The 21,354-nt window shown below is 40.5% G+C and overlaps 1 protein-coding gene and 1 long non-coding RNA gene across 10 annotated transcripts in view; one reads left to right on the top strand and one right to left on the bottom strand.

Moving 5' to 3' along the window:
- The window catches only part of ATXN7L1 (ataxin 7 like 1), a 116,057-nt gene extending 100,992 nt beyond the window's left edge, over positions 1-15,065 (top strand). For 7 of the 9 annotated variants that reach the window (XM_080577594.1, XM_080577591.1, XM_080577597.1 and 4 more), the window contains 4 exons: positions 108-229; positions 3,483-4,428; positions 8,469-8,543; positions 12,406-15,065. In XM_080577594.1, the coding sequence (XP_080433720.1) occupies positions 108-229; positions 3,483-4,428; positions 8,469-8,543; positions 12,406-12,447 (1,185 nt within the window). In that variant the 3' untranslated portion in view covers positions 12,448-15,065. Of the gene's footprint in view, positions 1-107; positions 230-3,482; positions 4,429-8,468; positions 8,544-8,698 lie in introns of all 9 variants that reach the window. The other 2 variants (XM_080577592.1, XM_080577593.1) reach the window with 2 other exon arrangements.
- On the bottom strand, positions 12,728-19,479 carry LOC308188497. Its single transcript, XR_013945531.1, has 2 exons — positions 16,743-19,479; positions 12,728-15,986 (listed from the first exon to the last, which is right to left on the bottom strand). It is a non-coding gene; the product is annotated as an uncharacterized lncRNA (long non-coding RNA).
- Between the last annotated feature and the right edge of the window lie 1,875 nt (positions 19,480-21,354).

Raw genomic sequence — 21,354 nt, 5'->3', positions numbered from 1 at the left:
TATTCATGATACAAATTACAAAGATGTTACTTGATGTTAAAATGATCATTCTTTCATAATGTAGAAACATTTTTCTATAAACAACATTGAAATACCTTTTCTTGCAGTTTTGTTCATATGGTAGTCGCTTAATGGGAAGAGGGTACTACGTCTTTGACAGAAGATGGGACCATTTTCGATTCGCACTAAACTCCATGGTAGAAAAACACTTGAATTCACAGATGTGGAAGTAAGTGGGAGTTTTACACTTGGTGGGTAGTTCAACATTTGTAATTCTGTACAACTACTAAATCAAACTCTCCACTGGGAATTGTTTTTAAAATTACTTCTGCATTAAGTCGTGTCAGTAATATGCCCATGCCAGTAAAAATTTTCTCTTCTTTAAGGAATATGCAGCACAACAGAACAATCTCCTATTCTGATGTGAATTTCTCCCAAATTTAGGACTTTTCTTTAGTCCCTCCAAATCTGGGGAGGAATAATTCACTAGTTCTGTTAACGTTTAAGTGCATTAAAGCTCAGTGTTTTCTGGGTTTGGAGATGCATCTTGATATCATGCAGTTTTGTAACACAGGTTAGACTTGGCCTAGATTGTTATATTTGTGTCACACAACTATATCACCATTCACACTTTGCTCTGTGAGACTCGGATCGCGTAATAAGGAATTCAGTACCCATTTGCTAACGTGTAAGCTGGAATATAGAAATTTTCAGTCCATAGTGCCCTTTAAACTCACTGGCTTTGAGGTCTTAATTTTCTCTTTATGACAGTACTGAAGCACCTCTGTGCCATGTATCAAGGTTCCAATCACTATAAGCTTAGGTTGTGCAAAAACATTAAAATAGACTGCACTTAAAAAAAACCAAACAAACAATTTTTTAAAACAATATATACAGCTTTATTTGAAAGACTCAAGGGATCTGCAGATATGATATTTTTTTAATTCTGCTATGGAACATGCATTCTGCTTCCAATATAATGACACTAAGGTGCAGTGTTTCATGTCACTGTTTATTATCAGGACTGTGTTATATTCATTGGATGCCAGCCATTAGATAAACAAGGTTTGATTTTTATTTACATATATTTTTGAAGCACTAAAGCTTGGCTCGTCTGACTAACCCGGTAACTCAGTGATAACAATGCTGGGAGGCATAGTTTGGAGATGGGTGGGTTTGCCATGAAAGGGCCAGTGTCATCTCTGTTCAGAGACAGGTCACGCTTGATCTACAACGGGTTCCTCTCTTCTACTTTGCAAATTTGGCAGTTAACTAGTGTCTGTCACCTTCCACAAATAAAACTAATTCGGTTTCTATAAATAGGAAAATTAAAACCCATTATCTATTGGCTTTGTTTGTCAGGTGAAAAGACATTCAGGCATGTGAGGAAATGTTGCTAGTATCACTCCTTTAATGAAAAACTAAAATAACTTCTGTTACAGTTCTGTGATACAAGGAATAAACAGGCCTCATCCTGCTCCCATTAAATCCAATTGTAAATGTTTTCTCAAATTCCAGCTGTGTATGTAATCTCTAATATTTTCATGTATTATATCCATACTTACTTGTCTGTATAACACAGGAAGCTCACAGTGCTTCATCTCTGTTGTATTCTTCTGTTGTCCTCAGTCCTCTGGACTGATCTTTTCCTGTCTTTGCCAAGCAGGGGTATGTGTAAAGCTGTGATTTTATAGCTGATGCTGGTTCAGCTCTAGCTGTGGCTCATCCAGCTGAGACAAAAGGTAAAAGGGATGCAAGGCCATATTTTGAGAACAATAACAACATCTACAAAGTGCATTTTATCCTAGTTCTCAAAGTATTTTACAAAGGTGGGTACGAATTACTGGCTCTTCTTAAAAATACACCAAGGAACAGACCTGATAAGCAGCTTTATTCAAAGTCACATAGCAAGTCACAGGCAGTAGGACTTGCTCATTTCTGGTTGCGTAGTCTGTATGTAATCTCTTAACGTATTTGTACCATAAATGATGTTCTGTCTGAGAGTCTCCATGAGAAGAATACCATGAGAGGACACTAGTAATTAGGATTTGGTTTTTGGTAGAGCAGCAGAGGATGTGTTTTACTGTAAGCAGTACCCTGCGCTGTTTTATCAACACCCTGTGCTGCTTTATCATGCTTCTTTGAGGGCAGGACTAAGTCTCTACAAATTGAAAAGGTGTCAGTAGTGAGGATAACAAGGGCAGAATTATGGTGCGCTGTAGGTTCTAATGATAAAAATAGGATTAAACCAATAATTAAATTTTAGTCCAAATAATGAGAAAAGCTCATATGATAATCTTCCAAGACACCATTATGGAAGCCTGTTTCTTTGTTAACACTGGACTAGGTAAAGTAATAGAAGGTGTGCTATCAGTGGCTGAATAGAAAGGAAGTTGAACACATTCTACTAATTTCACAGGTAATATTATATTTTATACTTTGAATAGTATTCAGCTAGTTAGAGAGCTTATCAAGCATTGTTTAATGCTCTGTCAGTTTTTCAGTATCAGTGCAATTAATAAATTAACTAGTTAATCCTGTCTAACCTGCTCCCGGATGAGCTGTTGGGAATAGTACTGCATTGAGAAAGGGATGAGCCAAATGACCTGATTGCTCCTTTTCCTCTTTCTGCTCAGTGATAAGTAAATCTCAACTGCCCCCCAAACTGACTCATGTACTGCCCTCATCAAATCTGACCTGTGAGTTCAGGTTAATTTTGAAACTGTTCTATAACTTGGACTTTCAGGCAAAACACAGGCAGTGAATGAAACACAGTGTCTAGCATGTTTATAGGTACCATCATCAGGCATTTTATTTGCATTTTTTATTTTTTCTAGTAAAGTGAAGAAAAAAGGAAATGAAATTTTTAAGAAAGTGGTTAAGTGTAACATCATACCTGTAACTGCTACGTTGCAGAAGTGAAGCTCAGTTTTGGTTTAACAGAGGAGTTGCACAGTTTCAAAGTTGTGTGCCATGGCAGAATTTTGTATGGAAAGTTACACTGCGTAATTCTTTACCTTGCCCTAGTTCAACTTTGAACTTCTGTCAGGCTACGTCTAATCTTCTTCTGCTAGGTCTCCTCTGCCTTCATAGAATTAATGTGTCCTGTTTGAAAATTCATTTCAGATGAAAATACACTTCACAATCCAGTTTTCCTGAATCCTTACAATATTAAAACACACATGCTTTGTGGTAGGTTTTTGCTGTTTTATTAAATCACACATAACTTAATAAGAGAACCTTAAAATGGAATTTTATGTTTAAAAAGAAAAAACAGTAGAAGTAAAAGCGTTTTTAAGCTGTTGTAGAACGTAGAACTTATTTTGAACTGTGAATATTAAAATATGTCTGATGGTAGAACAGGAATCAAAACTAAAATGCCTTTTTAAATAAGATTTTCCTTCCCAGGAGTCATTTCCTACCTGCATTGTTCAGATGGAATTATTCGTATGTATCTAAATCTCCTTTTCTGTTCTATTTAGGAAAATTCCTCCTGCGGCAGACAGCCCCATGCCTTCTCCAGCAGCACATGTCTCCACTCCTTTTCCCGCATCAGTCTTACAACCTTTCAGCAACCCCAGCGCCGTGTATATTCCTTCAACACCTATCAGTTCAAGAATCACTTCTTCTTACATAATGACATCAGCCATGTTATCAAACGCAGCCTTTGTGACGACATCAGATACGAATTCCATTATGTCACACACTACAGCTTTTCCTCATGTGGCTGCGAGCCTAAGTATCATGGACTCAACCTTTAAGGCGCCATCAGCTGTGTCACCAGTGCCAGCAGTCATCCCTTCCCCATCCCACAAGCCATCCAAAACAAAAACCAGCAAATCCTCAAAAGTAAAAGACCTGTCATCTCGTAGCGATGAGTCTTCAAGTAACAAAAAGAAGAAGCCGCAGTCGTCGTCGTCATCATCGTCCTCATTATCTTTGCAGACATCTTCCTCGTCTTCATTTTCAGGGTCCCACAAAAAGAACTGTGTCCTGAACCCCAGTTCAACTTTGAACTCCTATCAGGCTACATCTTCCTATAACAGCATGTCTGTGCACAATACAAATAACGGAACAAGCCCACTCAGTGCCAAATCGGAGCCCTCAGGACGGACTTCATTATCAAGTAGTTCAACAGACTCAGTGAAACACATGAGCATGGTAGTAAGCAGTATTGACTCTTCTAATCTGTCTGTATCTTCTCTTGTGCACCACTCAGGGGACCACTCCCTGGGAGCACACAATGCAGTGTCTTCTCTACCCCTTTCTTTCGACAAATCAGAAGGAAAAAAACGTAAAAACTCTAGTTCTAGTAGCAAAGCCTGTAAAATCACTAAAATGCCTGGTATGAATAGTGTTCATAGAAAGAGCACTGCCAACCTTATTTCTGCGGTGCCAGATCCTACAAGCAGCTCCATCTCTCGACAGGTAAGGGACTCTTCCAGTTTTTTTTTTGAAGGTCGTGGTTGACTTCCTTGAAATATGCCATGCATTACGAAAAAGAAAATAAACGTGCACTTCAGATTGTTTTCCATCGAACAGTGTGTTTTCTAGGTTAATACAGAACTGTATTTGTATTTGGTTTGTACCAATCACAGAAACATGCTGGTGGGGGGAAGTTGTTGTGTTTGTGGTTTTTTTTTACTTTTTAAGGTATTTTAATCAGGATTTTTATTCAATCACTGAAGTAGCTATTTGTATTTTTGAAGTAAAACTGAATGTCCAGAACAGATAAATAAGTTTTAGGCACCAATTTCTGATCTTAATTCTCATCTCTCTGAAATAAATCGTATCTCATTTAAAGCAGGAAGATAAGAGTCAGCATTTCAGCTTTTCATTTTCCTGAACTTGTTGCTGACTCATCTTTTAACGTTAATGTGAGTCACCTCATTTGTTTTATGCAAAATGCTTACATCTACCTTTTCCTGTGGGGGAAATCTGAGACGCGTGACCTCAGATGCTGTTTCCTGTTTGAAACTGGGAGAATTAAGAAGTTAAGCTCTTAACCAGATGACCTTTAATGGACATTTAGTTATCATTTAATGTGTGTGCGTGTTCAGAATATGGAAGTCAGTACAACAGATAAGGGTACAAACTCAGCCTTCGTTGTCACTAACAGTAGAGCTTTGACTTTTCTTTCATTGATGCTGTATAAGGATGGAATTATATGAATTAAATTTTGCTGCAAAAGCTGCCAATACTATCTTTAAAATGATGTACTGTTTAATTTTGCTATTACATGCAATGCTGTGCAGTGCACAGAAAACAAAGCTCAGTCCTGGCCTCTGAAAGACAGAAACAGAGAACAGAATACCTGAGAAATAGCGGATGAGGTACCTTAGGACAATTTTTGGTTGGTTTGTTTCTGAACTGTTGTGAAGCTCATTTCCTGAAGATGTTGTACGTAAAGTGGAACTCAGAACCGGAGCGGGTAACATCTTGGGCAAGGCAATTCACAGGTAATAGCAGACAGAAATGGGTGTGCAAGAAGGGAATGAGCAAACATCATTTGAGTAGTTCAGTAGTTCATGAAAAACTGCTATAGCAGACAGAATGAGGGTGTCAAAGAGATTAAATTGCCCCAAGATAGAGTATCTCAAATGGGAAGACAAAGTAAGTACAGATTGTTAGCTTGGTACAACTGTTGGTAATAGGAAATGGATTGTATCAACTTCTCATGTTACATAAACATATCTGTAGCTGCTGTGGTCTGAAGAAGCCCTACAGATACATGCAATATAAAGAGATATAAGGAGGTCCCAAGTTCAAATTCTGATTCTCTTAGTGATTGCATCTGTTCCTGTGGGACATTCCTGTTCCAGTGTGTGATGTGTTTCAGCACGTTGCATAGTAATGGAAGCAAATGAACCAGAAAGAATCAATCAGAGGTCTTCTCTGAATACATGTTAATGTGTGAGTAATTCACACTAATAACTTTTCCTTAAGGAAATGTTAAATATATGTAATGAGTGTGATGATATGCAGATTTTTAAACAGAATGTTTTTGCATACATATGGATATGTGCATACACATACAGATGTATAGATGTGTGTGTGTATATATATGTAGAAACCATCCCTTTCCTCTCATACTGCTGTCTTTGGAGCTACACCAGCAATCAAATATAGGAGGTAAAGTGAAGTTGATTGTGTTTTAGATGCCTGGCTCACAGCTGGTGACTTTGTGAGAAGGATACTGAATTGTGCTCTATACAAAATGGATTCTTCCTACTGATTATTTGTGCTATAAACAAATGACACTTGTATCCGCTTAAGTACATGCGTCTCATAATATCATGTCCTCTACGTGTGAATATTAAAACTCTAGAGAATACAATACTTGAAATCCCTTTTAAGCTCTGCTGTTTTGACTTGCTGTGTTCCAGAAATGCAGTCACAGTAAAAATTCCACAAAAAAAACCACAGTATTACTTAAAATCATACTCCTGTTCCCTGTTATAATAAGGCAAACCAAATTAAGAGAGTAAGAACACAGGAAGAAGCTCAAACGACTGGTGATAGGGTCTGGATTTTTTTTTGTATTCAAGTCTGGCCCAGACAGGCGGTAACTGAAAGCGTTAACTGTTTGGTTTTGCAGTGTACTGATAAAGAAAAAAAGAATCTGACTCCTGGCCTGACCCTAATGCTTTCAAAATGTTCCCATCGTTAAAGACCCAACACAATTGGCAATCTTTCTTTATTTTCACCGAGTGTTGTAGCTGTTCCGCCTGTCTGCATCACCCTTCAGTTGCGGAGCGCTGCCTTTCCAGCTCCGAGTTCAGAGGCGATGGTGAGGCAGCTCGACACAGACCGCAGGGCTGCAGCTGTGCTGCTCCTCGCCTTGCGTTGTGCCGGGAGTCAATCCAATAGTCGTAGGAGCACGGAATGAAGGAAAGCCTGAGAGGCGCGTTGTGCTCCCTCTCGTGATTCTAGGATCCCAGCAAGTCGATTTCTCAGTGGCTATTTTTGTCATTCGGAAGATGGAGATATATTTGCATTTTGTTGTGCAAGAGTTTCATGAATGTTGCCATGGTGGATGTAGAGGAGAAAGGTTTGCAGGTTTGCCACGGCGTTCTGAATGGCTCGGAAAGATTTTACAAGGCTCTGCGTATCTTTGTCCAAGATTTGCATATTGAAGAAAAGCTTGATACAGCACAGTGCTGCCTGGAGAAGAACAGCTGTGACATGCAAAACAACAATCTGAGAGGGAGCAGGGTAGGCAGAGGCCTGCCCTTTTAATGTTTGTGTGCCATGGGAACTGCCTTCGGAACTGGCTGTAAATAAAAACATTAAACATTTATTCTGGATAGGATGTGAATAGAGAAAACTGAGAGTCTCTGTGAGAAAGGGCAGATATGTATACAGAGACAAAGGCTTCTTTGCAGTATATACATGAAATGGCAAAATAAGAAATGGTGTTGCAGAAGGGAAGGAGAAAACGCTGATGCCGGTGAAAGCCCTGCCAGCCATTGTCTGAGTCCCACGTATCCAGTAGGAAACTCGCCGCTTCATTTCTCATTGCATTTAGAAGACAGGTCCTTGCTGCTTCTCCGTCAGCCGGTTAGAGCTGATGTTACCTGAAGTCCCTTGATCATGTGGATAACTGTTCAGATCCAGTCCTCTGCCATTTTGTAACCAGGGGTCCGTGGTTAATTGTTACCAGCCTTGTAACCTGTGGAGAGTTGCTCCTTTGATCCAACAGCTCTCCCCTTTTGTATTGCAGCAGTATCTGCCATATGTTTATGGGGCACTGCAGAAAACCTAAGGCAGACTGCTCTTACAGAGTGCCGTAACCTTTCGAGGATTGAAATACACAGATTGCATATCACAGTGTTTTAATGCAGTACTTTTAAAATCAATGTACACATACTGTTAAATGTGTACTCGTTCCCAAAGACATTCTCTGACCCAGTAAATATATACAACTGGAAAATTAAACCTCCAGAGGTTGATTCTACTGGTTAGTATTTGCTTTATGGAGCAGTGATAAATGAAGACTCTCTATGGAAAAAAATGGAATAGCTTAGGGCATGCTACGGTGCTTGGCCAGTTGCATTAAACCTGAGAACCCCAAGCAGTGGGCAAGGTCCCAAGGGCAAGGGAGGAGTGACCCTGAGTGCTCTGTGCACTGGCTGAGCTGCACCAAGCGAGTTCAGTCACAGACGAGTGCTCCAGTCTAGAGAGGTGGGGTTTTACAACCTAAATTCCACCAGAAGCCATTTCTTACTGTTGTTTTCCTACCTGTAGTAGTATTTATGTGCCTTTTAAAATGTGCTTGTTTAAAATACAGTCTCTGAAAGGTAATTACAATTCTATCTGAAATTGTTGGGTTTTTTTACAATAGCAAAACACCTGCGTTCCAAATGCAAAGCAATTAGTGCCACTTTATTCAGGAAAAGGAAGGCCATTACCAGCATCTGCGTTCCACTGACAAATACTCTCAATGCTGCTCAATTAATGTCTTTCAGATTGGAAAAAATAGCAGTGTAGCTTTGTCACAGTCCAGTCCTTCGAGTACATCAAACCCAGTACACAACAGACAAGTAAGTTCCTTTTAAAAAATTACACTTAAATAGTCTATAAATGGTTTTTGAAATATTTAATATTGTAAAACCTTAAAATACAATTTCTTCGTAAATACAGTTCTTTATGGAAGCTTTCTTTCAGTGAACTAATAGATTTTTTTCCTCTCATTTAGGATGTTTTCCTCTGAGATTTATGAATAACAAGTTTTCTGCTTGTTTTTCACCACCTATGCTGTGGTTCAGGTTGGCTTATGCGATGCCCACTGGCTGTTGCTCTGGTGATACAAACTCAGCAGCAGCAGAATCTCTGTCTCCATGGGATCCAGCTAAGCCAACGTGTCTTTTCTATCCAACTTCCGCTGCTGAGCGAGGTGGCATGGCACAGTCCCCAAACTGGCACAGAAGAGCGAGCATTTAAAAATAGGCAAAAACTGAAAGCAGCAAGGGAAGGACAGAAACAGGACAGAGAAGACAGAAGGCTCGGCTGTTCAGAGAAAGTAATCTGAAAGCATAATCTGAATTCCTCCTAGAGTGTATGAAATCCTCAACACTCACGCCATGCCTGTTTATCACAGAGACTGCTGGTCAGATAATGGTAAATTCTGTAATTCGGCCCCTTTGTGAGTACAGGTGTTGGACCTGTCACCCAGCCCTCACCTGGCCAGAGGACTGATAGACTAATTAATTTTTTCATTGTGGCCCGTACTATTTGACTCTCCAAGCTGGGTAATTTCTCAAGAATTCATTATCAAGATCCTTGGTGTGAAAAAGGTTTCCACCTCACCAAGTTGTAGTCACAAGTAAACAAAAATTCCAGCAGATCTTTGTGTGACCAGTCAGTATTAAAATCCCGTTACGTGGTCTGGCACAGTAGTTACTCCAAATGGCTGTGCTACTTAGTTTCTGCTATGTAGATGCAGCCAAAGAATTGTGGCTATTGTAGTGAAGAAAACTCACAACTATCTCATCATTAAAGCATATTCTGAGTCACTCGCATCCCGAAATGAACTGTCAAATGGTAAAACAACCCCCTTGGTACTGAATGCAAAGAAGTATACGTAGGCCAGAACTACGCTGAAGGGAAATAAGTGGAAAGTTTCTTCGTAGCGAAGCACTTGTAGGGGCTGGCATTTTGCTGTGTCAGACACTGCCATCCGACTGCCAGTGACAAACGTGATAAGGCTCTTCTGAAGTGTAAAACTTGCTGCTTTAACCTCCTCCTCCTGTCTGACATAAAATGCACGCTACCAGAGGAGCAAAGCTTGTTGGGATCTGTTGCCTAGATCCCATGGGGAAAACCTAGCAGGACAAGACATCAATTTTGTGGCAGCCGTATATAAATAGAGGCTATTGCTGAGCTTTTCAGCTGCCTGTTTCCATGACTTTATCAAAACCAGAAGTGTTTGCTTGTTCTAAGCCCCACAGACTCTTGATTGTTAAAAATACATTTCTGTCAATTTAGTAACTGAGTATGGAGTTCAGGATAGAAATACAAAAGAAAATGAAGATGTATATTAAGCTTTATGGAACATTTTGTTGCTTGTTTGTAGGTTTTTTTGTGTGTTAACTCTGACACGGGATTTTAGTGTTTGGAACCATGAATAATGACTACCTAGCTAAGATATGCTTGCCACTGTCAAAATCAATCTGAGATGCTTTGCTGACAGCTTTCATCTCCAGTCTGGCAACTGAATAGTCTCTAAACAAACTCTTAGTCCTAAGACGTGCTGTAATATCCCTTTATAAAGGTGTTATTAATTAGGTATCAATAAGTGGATCTCCAAGTGTATGCCGTGGCAGTCAGGTTATTACTGGGGGATCCTGAGCTCTCTTGCTCTTAATATTAGTATTGTTATAACCGTGAGAGGGAGTCCAAGGCAAGGCTCTAGGCAGAGGTGATGTATGTTACCACTCTGGGTTTTACAGTTGGAAAAAACAGGCAAGTTTTCATGAATACAAGCCTGAAAAGCAGAATTGGAACAATTCAGTTTGAAATAGAATTGCAGCCATCAAGCTAAATACGAGTATAGAGCAGCTCCTCTGGACTTCCTCCACTGCATTAATTGGTCAGGCAATTTGTCAGAGTTGTCTGCTGGAGCAGAGTGGGGAGTTAGGAGGGAGGAAGGCTGCTGTTTCTCAAGAGAAGGGAGAGTGACTATGTGAAAATGAAGCGTTCAGAAAATTGCAGCAGGCCCTAAAACCAGTCTCCTTTGAACCTGTGATTGCCGGTGTGCCGTCATGCTAGGAAAATTGGCTTCCTCACTCAGCTTCTGGAGGTGTCCAGTCAAAGCTGAGAGGACGTGGTAGTGCTGTGAAAGCCAGCTGCCACCAGTAACCAGGGCTTTTCCATTATTGCTGAGATGTTGTTGCAGGCTAACGCCGGTGGGCAGCTCAGCCCCGTGCAGCCACTTGCCTGCTCTCCCTCAGTGAGGTGGGGGAGAGAATCGGAAGGGTAAGAAGTGAGAAAACTTGGGGGTTGATATTAAGACAGTTGAATAGGTAAACCAAAAGCTGCACACACAAGCAAAGCAAGATAAGAATTCATTCCCTGCATCCCATCAGCAGAGGGATGCCCAGCCATTCCCAGGAAGGCAGGCCTCATCATGCATAACAATTGCTTGGGAAGACAAGTGCCATAATTTTAAGTGTCCTGCCGTCCTCCTCCTCCCGGGTTTTATTGCCGCTCGTGATGCCACATGGTGTGGCATAACCCTGCGGTTGGTCAGGGGCAGCTGGCCTGGCTGGGTGCCCTGCCACGTTCTTGTGCTCCCCCAAGCTATGTGCTGGCCAGGCAGCGTGGGAAGCAGGAAGGGCTCTGCTGTGTGAGCGCTGCTCGGTGACAGCTGGAACATCGCTGTGTTGTCAGCACTGCTTTCCTTACAAATCCAAAGCACAGCACCGTACAAGCCAGTATGAGGAAAGTGAGCTCTTTCCTGGGCAAAACCAGTATGGAGAGAAAGGTGCCCCGTGGTTCTTCTGATTTCACAAGAGGAGTTTGTTTTGGTCATTTACTCCGTTTGCTGAGGCACATTATATTCTCAGGTGTTCCTGCCTAGGACTGGCAGACTGTGATGATAACTGTGGTGGGCCACTTCGCTGTCCCCCTTGACGTTAAACTCAACTTAAACTCAGACAAGTTGTTCTCAATTCACATCCAATGTGAACCTTGCTGCATCTATTTGAGACCTGAGCAAGGGCCTGTATACATAAAAGCATGTCTGTTTTTCCAACTGTTGTTGCTTTAATTAAAAAACACACTACTTTTCATTACAAAATCTACTTGTGTATTAAAAAGCATTAATGGAACGATAGTTTTACAATCAAATGTTGTGCCTGTTTATGCAAACTATGTATCAAAAGCTTGTTTTCTCCAGACTTTAAACCTTGTTTAAACCTTGCTGTAGGTTGATAACTAATCAAATGTTTTTTTCTTCGTAGTGCTTTTAGGTGCCTTCATGTGTTAATACTTCGAGACCTCAGTATGCGGTGGTTTTTAAATACTGAGTAACTAGATCTTTTTATTAAGGGAAGGTGACAACGTGTGTGCTGTATGGGGTTTCATCATGCATGAAAACACGCTGTGCAGGGAAAAAGATCCTTCAAAGTTGTTGTTTAATTGCTGCTCTCTATTTCTAATGCTAAATTCAATCAATGAACATAAGGTTCACCAAAGCTTAGTAAAATCAGATAGTCCCAAAAGGAAATAGTGAGTTTATTCAAAGCAGGTCCTTTTCTTAAAGGTCTTAATGTAATCAGTAAGTAGGGACGGACTTGAAATAGATTCATGGTTTGAGTTCTCTCTCAGATGCAGACGTTGTTAAAGTATTATGGACTGAAAGACATTTTCTGATTCTGAACCTGGCTCTGGTTTTTCTTTTAGAAGACATCAAACCGGACTGGTAGAATAAGGACTCTTCCATAACAAGGAAAAGGAACCAGCCTATAATCTCTAGCTCTCAGCAGCCCTACTCCACAGGGTTTTTCTTTTCTATGTCCTGCAGATGGATTTAACCTTTTATGAATTTGTGGTTTTAAAGAGAATCAAATTTACAGAAAACTGTAATAGTGATTTGTTTAGTTTTTCACTTGTATTTGCCACTGATCTGTGCGTTCTGCTTGGTTATGTTTCATGCCTTTTGAAGCTGTTGGCGTTGCAATGCTCCCTTTGTTTCCTTACCAGAATACAGTGGACATTCCAAAAAAAAAAAAAAAGGAAAAAAAAAAAACAGATCAAGATCTGAATTTATTTAAAGGACCTCCAAATTTTTTCATTCAATAAAAATTACAGTAATTCTGTATTTAAGCTTGTCCTATGGATAAATATTGAGTGCATTTCTTAGTAATTTGCAAACAGCTGGGGCACTGCAACTTTAGGGACTAATCCTGACTGGTGCTCTTCTACCTACAGCATTTAATGATTTCAGTGGGAATTCCGAGTGTTCAGCATCTTCCAGGATCAGGCTCTTAAGGAATCTATACTTCAATCAATGCATAGAGGATTTTTGCACCAAACTGTGGTTAATGTTATCCGAGGCTCAACACGCGAAACCCCCCTGTCGTGGTGGAGTTCTCGACCCTTAAGATCCCAGTACTTGATAACTTCGGTAAACAGTTTGGCTTTGCAAGGACGGGCGTTGAGCAGATTGGCTTGCATTAATAGAATTGCACTGACAGTGTTTCTTATAGGATTACTGAATAATTTTTTAATAAAATATAGATTTTATAATCAGGAAGCCAATACTAGGTACTGGAACAATAGTACAGAGGAGTTAATTTTTATTTCTACAGTGTTAAAAGTGCACTTATATGCTGGTTTATTTACATCTGGGGGAAAGGCGAGAGACTGCAAATAGGGAGATTATTACTACTTTCTTTTTTAAAAAAAGAAGGCTTAAGGCAAATTTTAAGACTAAAATGTTTAAGCAATTATAAGCAAGGCTAGACCCTTTGAAAAAAGTTTAGAAATATTCTTAAAATAAATTTTTATAGTGTTAATTTTGTAATAATTTATGTTTTGCTATACTTCAGAGCTAACTGACCGTATAGTTTCAGAAACAGTATGAAACTTAGGAAAGTTTAAGCAATGTTTATATTTTTGAAATGTTCTTTGAATTATGTTTTTATTGTACATTTCTTCAGACTGAAAAATGTGTACATATCTTTGTTATTTTTGCACAATTTTTGTCTTGTTCAGTTTTAGGAGCAGTACTATGTTGATTTTTTTAATTTATTTTGAGTTTTAAAACTGCAGGAGTTTAAAAATCTCAGTAACAAAGTCATCCTCTGTAATCGACGAAATGCTATTTCTAGTTGTTGAGGGAAAACGGTGGTTGTGAGATTCAGTGGTTGCTTCTGAGAACTAATGCTAATCAGTGACTGAAGGAGCGATTTCGTAGTTTTAGGAAGCTTTAGCTCTTTCCATGCATCTTTTAATTGGAAAGCTGGAATATGGAGCCTGTCCTTTGAATGCTGCTTTATTTTTTTGTGTCAACTGGCTTACACCTGACAGCATTTCAGGAACGTTCAGCACCAAGTAAAATCCCACAGCCTTTCATCATCAAAGAATCATTATTTAATTACAAGTGTCAAAAAATTCAGCCTGAAAAGCGAAATGGAAGTAAACATTTGAATAAATGGATATAAACTGGACCAGCCTATAATGCATTATTAGTGTAGCATTCACTCGGTAGTTCTTTTTCTTCCCCATTTGCCTGAAAATCTTGTGATTTGTTTCCAGCAATAGAGGCTCAGAAGCTTTGGTTGTTACACATACGCAATGCATAGGCCCGTCAGCCATAAAAAGCGACTTGGATAACTTGTATGCCTTCTTTTGTATCGATGTAACAATTGTAAATAGTGCTGATCGACCTTTGTAGAGAATAGTTTATACAGCATATTCTATTATTGCTGATTCTCAGTGAACTATTGTTTTAAAAAAAAAGAAGAAAAAAAGAAATTTTTCTATTTACACCTTATATTTTGTTATGCTGTTGACCCATGGCACTTTAACAAAACTCTGTGGGTTTTGCATAGCTGGTCAGTCATGGGGTATATTAAATAACTGTTGTTGCACAGAAATGAATTTGCACCTGCTATATTGTGCTTTCCTACTACAGATTTTAGAACCTTTTCCAGAAGACTTTTGAAGAAAGCATGTCCAATCATTCTAAGAAAAAAAATGCCATACTTGTACAGCCAATTTCTTTTCTACAATCCATATTTTGTAACACTAAGTATTTTCATTCTTTGTCCTGCACCTTTATGTATTAGCAGTATCAAATAGAATTCATTCCATGCTTGTGATAATTGTAAGCAGAATAAATGTCTAAAGTAGGTGTAAATAGTAAATTCTATGGCTTACAGTTTAAAAAAGGAAAAACAGAACAAACATGTATCTGATTGATACTGCCATGGTTCAACACCGGGCCTGGAGATATTCTCTAGTGAGCGATTGTATTTTTTTTTTGCTTTATTATTATTATTTTTTTTTTGTAACATGGCTTTGTAAATAAAATAATTTATATGTTTGTAAGAAACAAATGGGTTTTGTCATTATTTATCTTGGCAAAGCGAAAGGGGTATGTATTGCAAGACTGCCCTTTTTCTTCCCAGAGACTGAAACAGCGTGTGCAGCAGCCAGCTCTGAGAATTCCTAGTTCACAAGGTCTGCCCAGTCCCCTGTACAGGGCTGAATTGCTCTAGGATTGGTTTTGGCATTCGTGTCTAAAATACCTCTGTATGTGTGATGATCAGCCACTGAGGTCTTCGTTCTGATCAATCGTTTTAAAATTCCTTTGCTTAGCTGATTGCATTTTCTTACTCTTTATCAGTGTAAGAACTTTGCCAGAGCTGCTAGATGTGGGATTCGGACTTCAATGGGCAGTGTAAAAATAAAACCAGTCTTTTTGTTTTTATCATTGTTAATTCTAAAAATGCAACTTTTATCTCTAGGCATTAAGATTCTTGTTCTGTGTAAAAGCCCATTCCAATTACAGATCAGATATGACTGAAATTGTTAATTGACTTGTCAGCTCTGCAGAGAGAGAGCATTGCAGGTTTTTCTCTCAAAGCAAACCTCTTCTGCAGGTCTGGAGAAGATGTACGCTTTATGTTTCTTTTATGAAGTACCTGGAAACTCAGTCTTGGAGGTACTGTAGGGAAGAGACACAATTATGGATGATCTTTAAAGCAAGAAATTGAACTGCAAAATGTTTTGGGTTTGGGGGGGTGGAGGGGGGCATGTGTTATGCATACACTCAGAGGAGATAGAAAGCTGTCCTGCAGTACAGGAAACAGAAATAGGAAGAAAATTTTACCTTCTAGGTGAACAGCTTTTTCTGTAACGTATTGCATGATCTTGCATGTGGCAAAAGCTGATTTTAAACTTCCTTTTAGCTGCCCCCAGTGTGTGTCTGAGCTGCTCGTATTTTGATTTTTTTTGAATTTATCATTTTCGGTACGCTGTAGAGAAACCAGGCGTCATTTAGTAACAGTAGATACTGAAGTTTCATCTGACAGGGAGTGGTCCCCACGCTGGAGAGACGCGTTCTGTTCACAAGATGATTTGATATTTCTTGCAGCCATTAGAAATGAAGGCTATAACCGAGCAAATGCAATATTGCAGCCGTTAGTTACTAGTTGCTCACCATCATCATCCATGGCCAGCAGTGGTCAAGGACCACTAAAATTATTTCCCAAACGTGACCGAGTCGTTTATTAGCACTTGCAGCTTTGTTGCACTGGCTCACAAGCTGTTCTCTGTTTGGAGTTGGTTCCCCACACCCCTTTTTTGGTTATGCAACAAGTGTTTTGCTTGCAGCAGCACTCTCTTGTATTATCTAACGTGCTTTAAATGCCACCAGTTTCAGAGGTAAGCAGATCACTGAATAAGTTTTGTTACTCATTGCACTCCAGTTCTTATGCTTCTGTTTTTACCAGAGAAATATTGATTTTAGAAGACAGTCATTGCTGTCTGCTAACTGGTATCTGTTTTACTCATCCAAATCTGTCAGAATTCACAATCGGAAGCCAAGCCAAGTACCGATTCCAGAAATACTTGGAGGCGATTCATACAACACAGACTTTTTGAACACAGTGTTTGTTTCATGCAATTTTTAATGCTGTGTTTCCTCTCGAATACCTCTTGAAAGCTACTACTCCAAACAGGTACAGACCTCTTTTAAAACCTAATTTCCTAAGCTGAAGATAAACTGATACCTTAGCAGCGGGTCCTCGTTTGCCCTTCAACCATAGAAGCCGTGGTAGATGGTGAGCGTGCTCTCGTTTCAGTTTAAAATCCGTCACCAGTGACATGGGCTGGATTGCTTTGTGCATGAGTGTTTTTGTTTATTCTGCTGGCCTGCAGAAATACGAACATCGAGTCTGCATTCAGCTGTCCCCACAGAAGGGAAGCTTTCAGGAAACGTCTCCTTTTTAAGGGAAGCTTGCCAGAAATGGATCAGGAGAGATTGACTTTGAGGGTAAAGACAACAGGAGGGATTCCAGGTGGTGCAGAATGTTCAGCAGCCCCTTTGCCGTTTCCCCAGACCTGAAAGATTTGGCTCTGAAGTTCAAGCTAGGTTTGGTTAATGTGGAGCACTTAACAAGGTTAATGTGACACCACATGAGACCAGTTTTTCTGAGAAGCTGCTTGGCATGAACAAAGTATATTTACAGAACTCTACAGGTAAAAAAACCTGTTGGTGTAAATATAATAAATGGCCTGAGGAATAACCCTGCAAGTCCCAGGGTTGTAGCACTCGGTTTCCAGCCTGGCCTCTACCAAGCCAGAGGAGGGAATGGTGACAAAGCATCGCTGCAGAAGAGAAACTATCATCCTTCCCAGTGTTTTGGTGTGCTGTGTCACAATGGAGAGCTCACAGGTCGCTTGAAAAGGATTGCTCAGGCTCAGCTCTTCAGCCTTCCCTGCCACCGATGCAGAATGTATAGGCCCATAGTCATCGGTCTTAGGAACCTCTCAGCATTTGCACAAAACTTGCCCTTCGGGTCAGCTCCACCCTTAAATTGCAGCTATTTGCTTTCACTTTCCTTCAGTTCTCTTATTTTGACCCATAGTCAATTGTTTGGTTGTTTTGTTGTTATTTTTGTTTTGCTTTTTTTGTTTGTTTGTTTGTGACCTTGCCTAGAGTTACTCCTTCCTTGTTAATCAATTTAGGGTTTGTATTTGGACCTTACAGCCTGAGCAGTAACACCAACGCACCAGGCTTCCTTCTTCGTTATTGAGGAGACACCAAGAAGATGCAGAGAGCTGGTTTTCACTTGTGTTGTTTTGCAGAGTGCATCCAAGGCCCGTACAGCTTCACGCTCTGAGCATAGACACTTCCCAAGGGAAGTGCTGCATCGGAGCAGGATGCTGGGCTACAGCCCTCCTGTCCTGTGATCCAAATGTGAAGGAAGCGATGGTGGTGATCCACCTCCTCTCTCAGGGACTCACCAAGTAGGGTCATTTTTGAAGAAATGCACCACAGGACCTCCTTAGGGCATTTTCCTAATACCAAACCCTCTTGCCTGGTCTGTGTTATTCATTAACCAACTTTTTCTCCCACTCAGAGCTGGTAACACCCAAGGCCATCTCATTCTACTTTTCACGCTAATAATATATCTTTCTTGGGTAAATATTCCATTAGATTTTTTTTTTTTCTCCTAAGCCTCTCCCTAGAGACATATTGTAGCGTTTCAATAAATTTACCTGCTTTGTACCTGGGACAGCATAGGGTAAGGCAGAGAAACTATTGTCTACGCTAACCAGTCTGAACATCTTTACTCAAAAGGTTGCTAATTGTGTAACAAACCAGAAGGCATTATTTTATAAAACTACCATCCCACTACTAAGGAAGGTGTGGGGAGCTGGGGGTCGGCCTCTTCTCACAGGTAACCAGTGACAGGACTAGAGGGAATGGCCTCAAATCACACTGGGAAGGTTCAGGTTGGAAATGAGGAGACATTTCTTCTCAGAAAGAGCAGTCAGGCACTGGGACGGGTTGCCCAGGGAGGTGGTGGCGTCACCGTCCCTGGGGGTGTTCAAGGAGAGGTTGGACGTGGTGCTTAGGGACAGGGTTTAGTGGGTGATGTTGGTGGTAGGGGGGTGGTTGGACCAGGTGATCTTGGAGGGCTTTCCCAACCTTAATGATTCTGTGATTCTTACAAGCAAGCTGCAGATTTGAATGCCATGAGTGAACTGTGAGGTGGGTGGAAAAATCAGCCGGACTGCAGGGCTCGGGGAGGAGGTCCAGCCGGGGGTTGTTAAGAGTAGCATGCTGCTCTCACAGAAACCCTGTTATGTTTGACGAAGACAAAGGCAGGGTCCTACAGCTGGGTGGGAGACGTAACCCCAAGTCATTGGTCAAGCTGGGTGCCAGCTGGCAAAAAGGCAGCTTTGCGGAAAAAAAAGTGGACAAGCTCAACGCGAGTCAGTAATGGGCCCGGCAGTGCTGAAAGCCAACCCCACACCGGGCCACAGGAGTGAGAATGCGGGCAGGGGGTTGGGAACAGAGTGTCTCCTGCTACGGCACTCGTGAGACTCCGTCTGCAGAGCTGCCTCCAGGTTGGGCCTCCACAGCACAAAATGCAGTATGCGTGCCGAGGTGAGCCCAGTGGAGCGCTACCAAGATGATCAGTAGCTGGAGCATGTGACGGAGATGCTGAAAAATGATTTGTTCAGTTCTAAGGTAAGATTAAGAGGGGGAGAGTTAAACTGCTGTCTTCAGCTACATAAAGGGTGAGTGCCAAGAAGATGGAGCCAGACTCTTCATGGTGGTGCACAACAAAAGAAGCAATAAGCATAAGGTACAGCAATGGGAATTAAACACAAGGGAAAAAAAAAAAAGAAAGGCCTTTGCAGCGTAGACAAACAGTATAAGAGGAACCAATAGGTGTTGTGGAATCATCTCAGAGACTGTAAGAACGACTAGACAAGGAGGTGAATGACCTGATCTCAGCTTTGAAGTTAGTCCCAGGTTTGTTTGGTTTTTGTTTGTTTGGGGGGGGGGGAGGAGGTGGGGTGAGTTTTTTGGGGGGGGAGGAGGTGACCCAACGATCTCCAGAGGGCCATTCCAACCTAAATTATTCTGCCACTCTATACAGTAAAAATAATAACAATAATGATAATAATAATTATGATGATGATAATAATAATAATAATCAATACATAAAATTATCAAATAAATAAAAGAGTTCTGGCTCTTGAGATTATTAATACCCAGAAACTTAGCATTTCTGCTATTAAGCACTTTCCTCTGTAAATGTAGTGTCCTCTGAAGAGGCATTCACTGGGATCTTGGAAGTCCTTGAAGAAGAGCAGAGGAAAACACTGCATGCAATGAAAGGGTAGAGTGGAGCTTTTCCAGAGCATCTACAGGAACAGCACAGCCCGTTCACTACAGCTCCCCCGTGCTTGCTGATGCCCCTGGTGAGAAGGAGCAGCGGCAGGTGAAGCACCCAGCGTTAACAAGCTCTTGCTCGGTGTGGCCACAGAAAGCACATGGTACACCTGGGCATCTTTCCCAGCCCCTTTCTTATTGCTCCTGTCTCATTCCACAGCCCTAGACTTCTGTCTTCTACAACCTGATTTGGAAAAACGTGTCCATCACTTTGTTTCCTCAGCAAGCCAAATACTTCTGCAACCAGCTTCATGTCTGACCTGCAGTCCCCGTTCCTCTTCATTAAATCTTTAATATTCTTGGGAGTCTATCTAGTCCTTTGCAGTTAGGTAGGTTTAATTTATTAGTCATGTTTTGCAAAAGGCTCACCTTCTGTTACAGCAGATATTAAATCTTTTAACCAAATTCAGTTTTAAATAACCAGGACACTTTAAACACACAAAAATAGATGTGAGCCTTGCAGTTGTGATTAAAACTTAATTAGCGGTGTTGCTATAATGGAACCAGAAAACTTTCAGATGTTTTGTCAAATCCTGTTGTTCTTAGTCACCAGAAATTTAATTCGGCATACAATAGTCCATATGAACTTCTTGGATATTATCCTAAATTATCACACATTTAGAACCCTCATTTAGCAGATAATATCACATGAACTGTGGATAATAAATCCCCTACATGATGTATTATCGGAACATTTTTCAAGGAAATAAATTGTGCTTTCTTAACAGTGAAATGAATTTTAAAAATACATACATTCCTAGTAATAAATCTAATTGTGGTTTGCTCTTAGTGATTTTTGGAACCAGTCCTCATAGAAACACACTTCAGCCTGTCATTCCTGTGTGTTTATGCTTAAAATGTTAGCCTTCAGCACGTGTTTCATACTGGTTATCTTTGTTGACCACTGAAGGAGAACTTTGCCAAATGCAGTTTCCCTGCCCCAAACACTGACTTACCTACCTTTCTCTCCAGGTCTTCAGTTGTTCCTTCCTGTCAAGTCAATCATCTTCTTATGTTATCATTTTCAATAGAAGATTTTCCGTGTCATTATTTCTCCCCTGCTGGCCAGCTCAGACACTTGTTTGTACTCCTCTGCATCTCAAAATACTCTTTCTCCCACCACTCTTCTTTAGGGGAAAAGAACAACAAACAACCCCAACTTTGCTAGTTCTTTGCAAAATCTTCTGAACGGAATTAGAAAAGTCAAATTCAGGAATGGTTTCAGTAACTATAAACTGTATACTTTTTTTTTTTTAGTGGGACATTCTGCTTGATTATCTTTCTCCTCACATGGGTAGTACAATAAAAAGGGTACTTGATGTCTCATCTCTGTTTGCACGGACTGTGCTGCAAAGCGAAGTAAAACTGTTTAAATCTTTCTCGCTCTCAGCTGCTACTCATTGATTTTGCAGGTAGGAGGGGGACTTTTC

This window comes from Anser brachyrhynchus, assembly GCF_964034855.1.
Source record: "Anser brachyrhynchus genome assembly, chromosome: 1".
NCBI classification, from domain to species: Eukaryota; Metazoa; Chordata; class Aves; order Anseriformes; family Anatidae; genus Anser; species Anser brachyrhynchus.
Note: the sequence above shows the minus strand (reverse complement) of the source record. Positions and strands in the feature narration are given on the sequence as shown.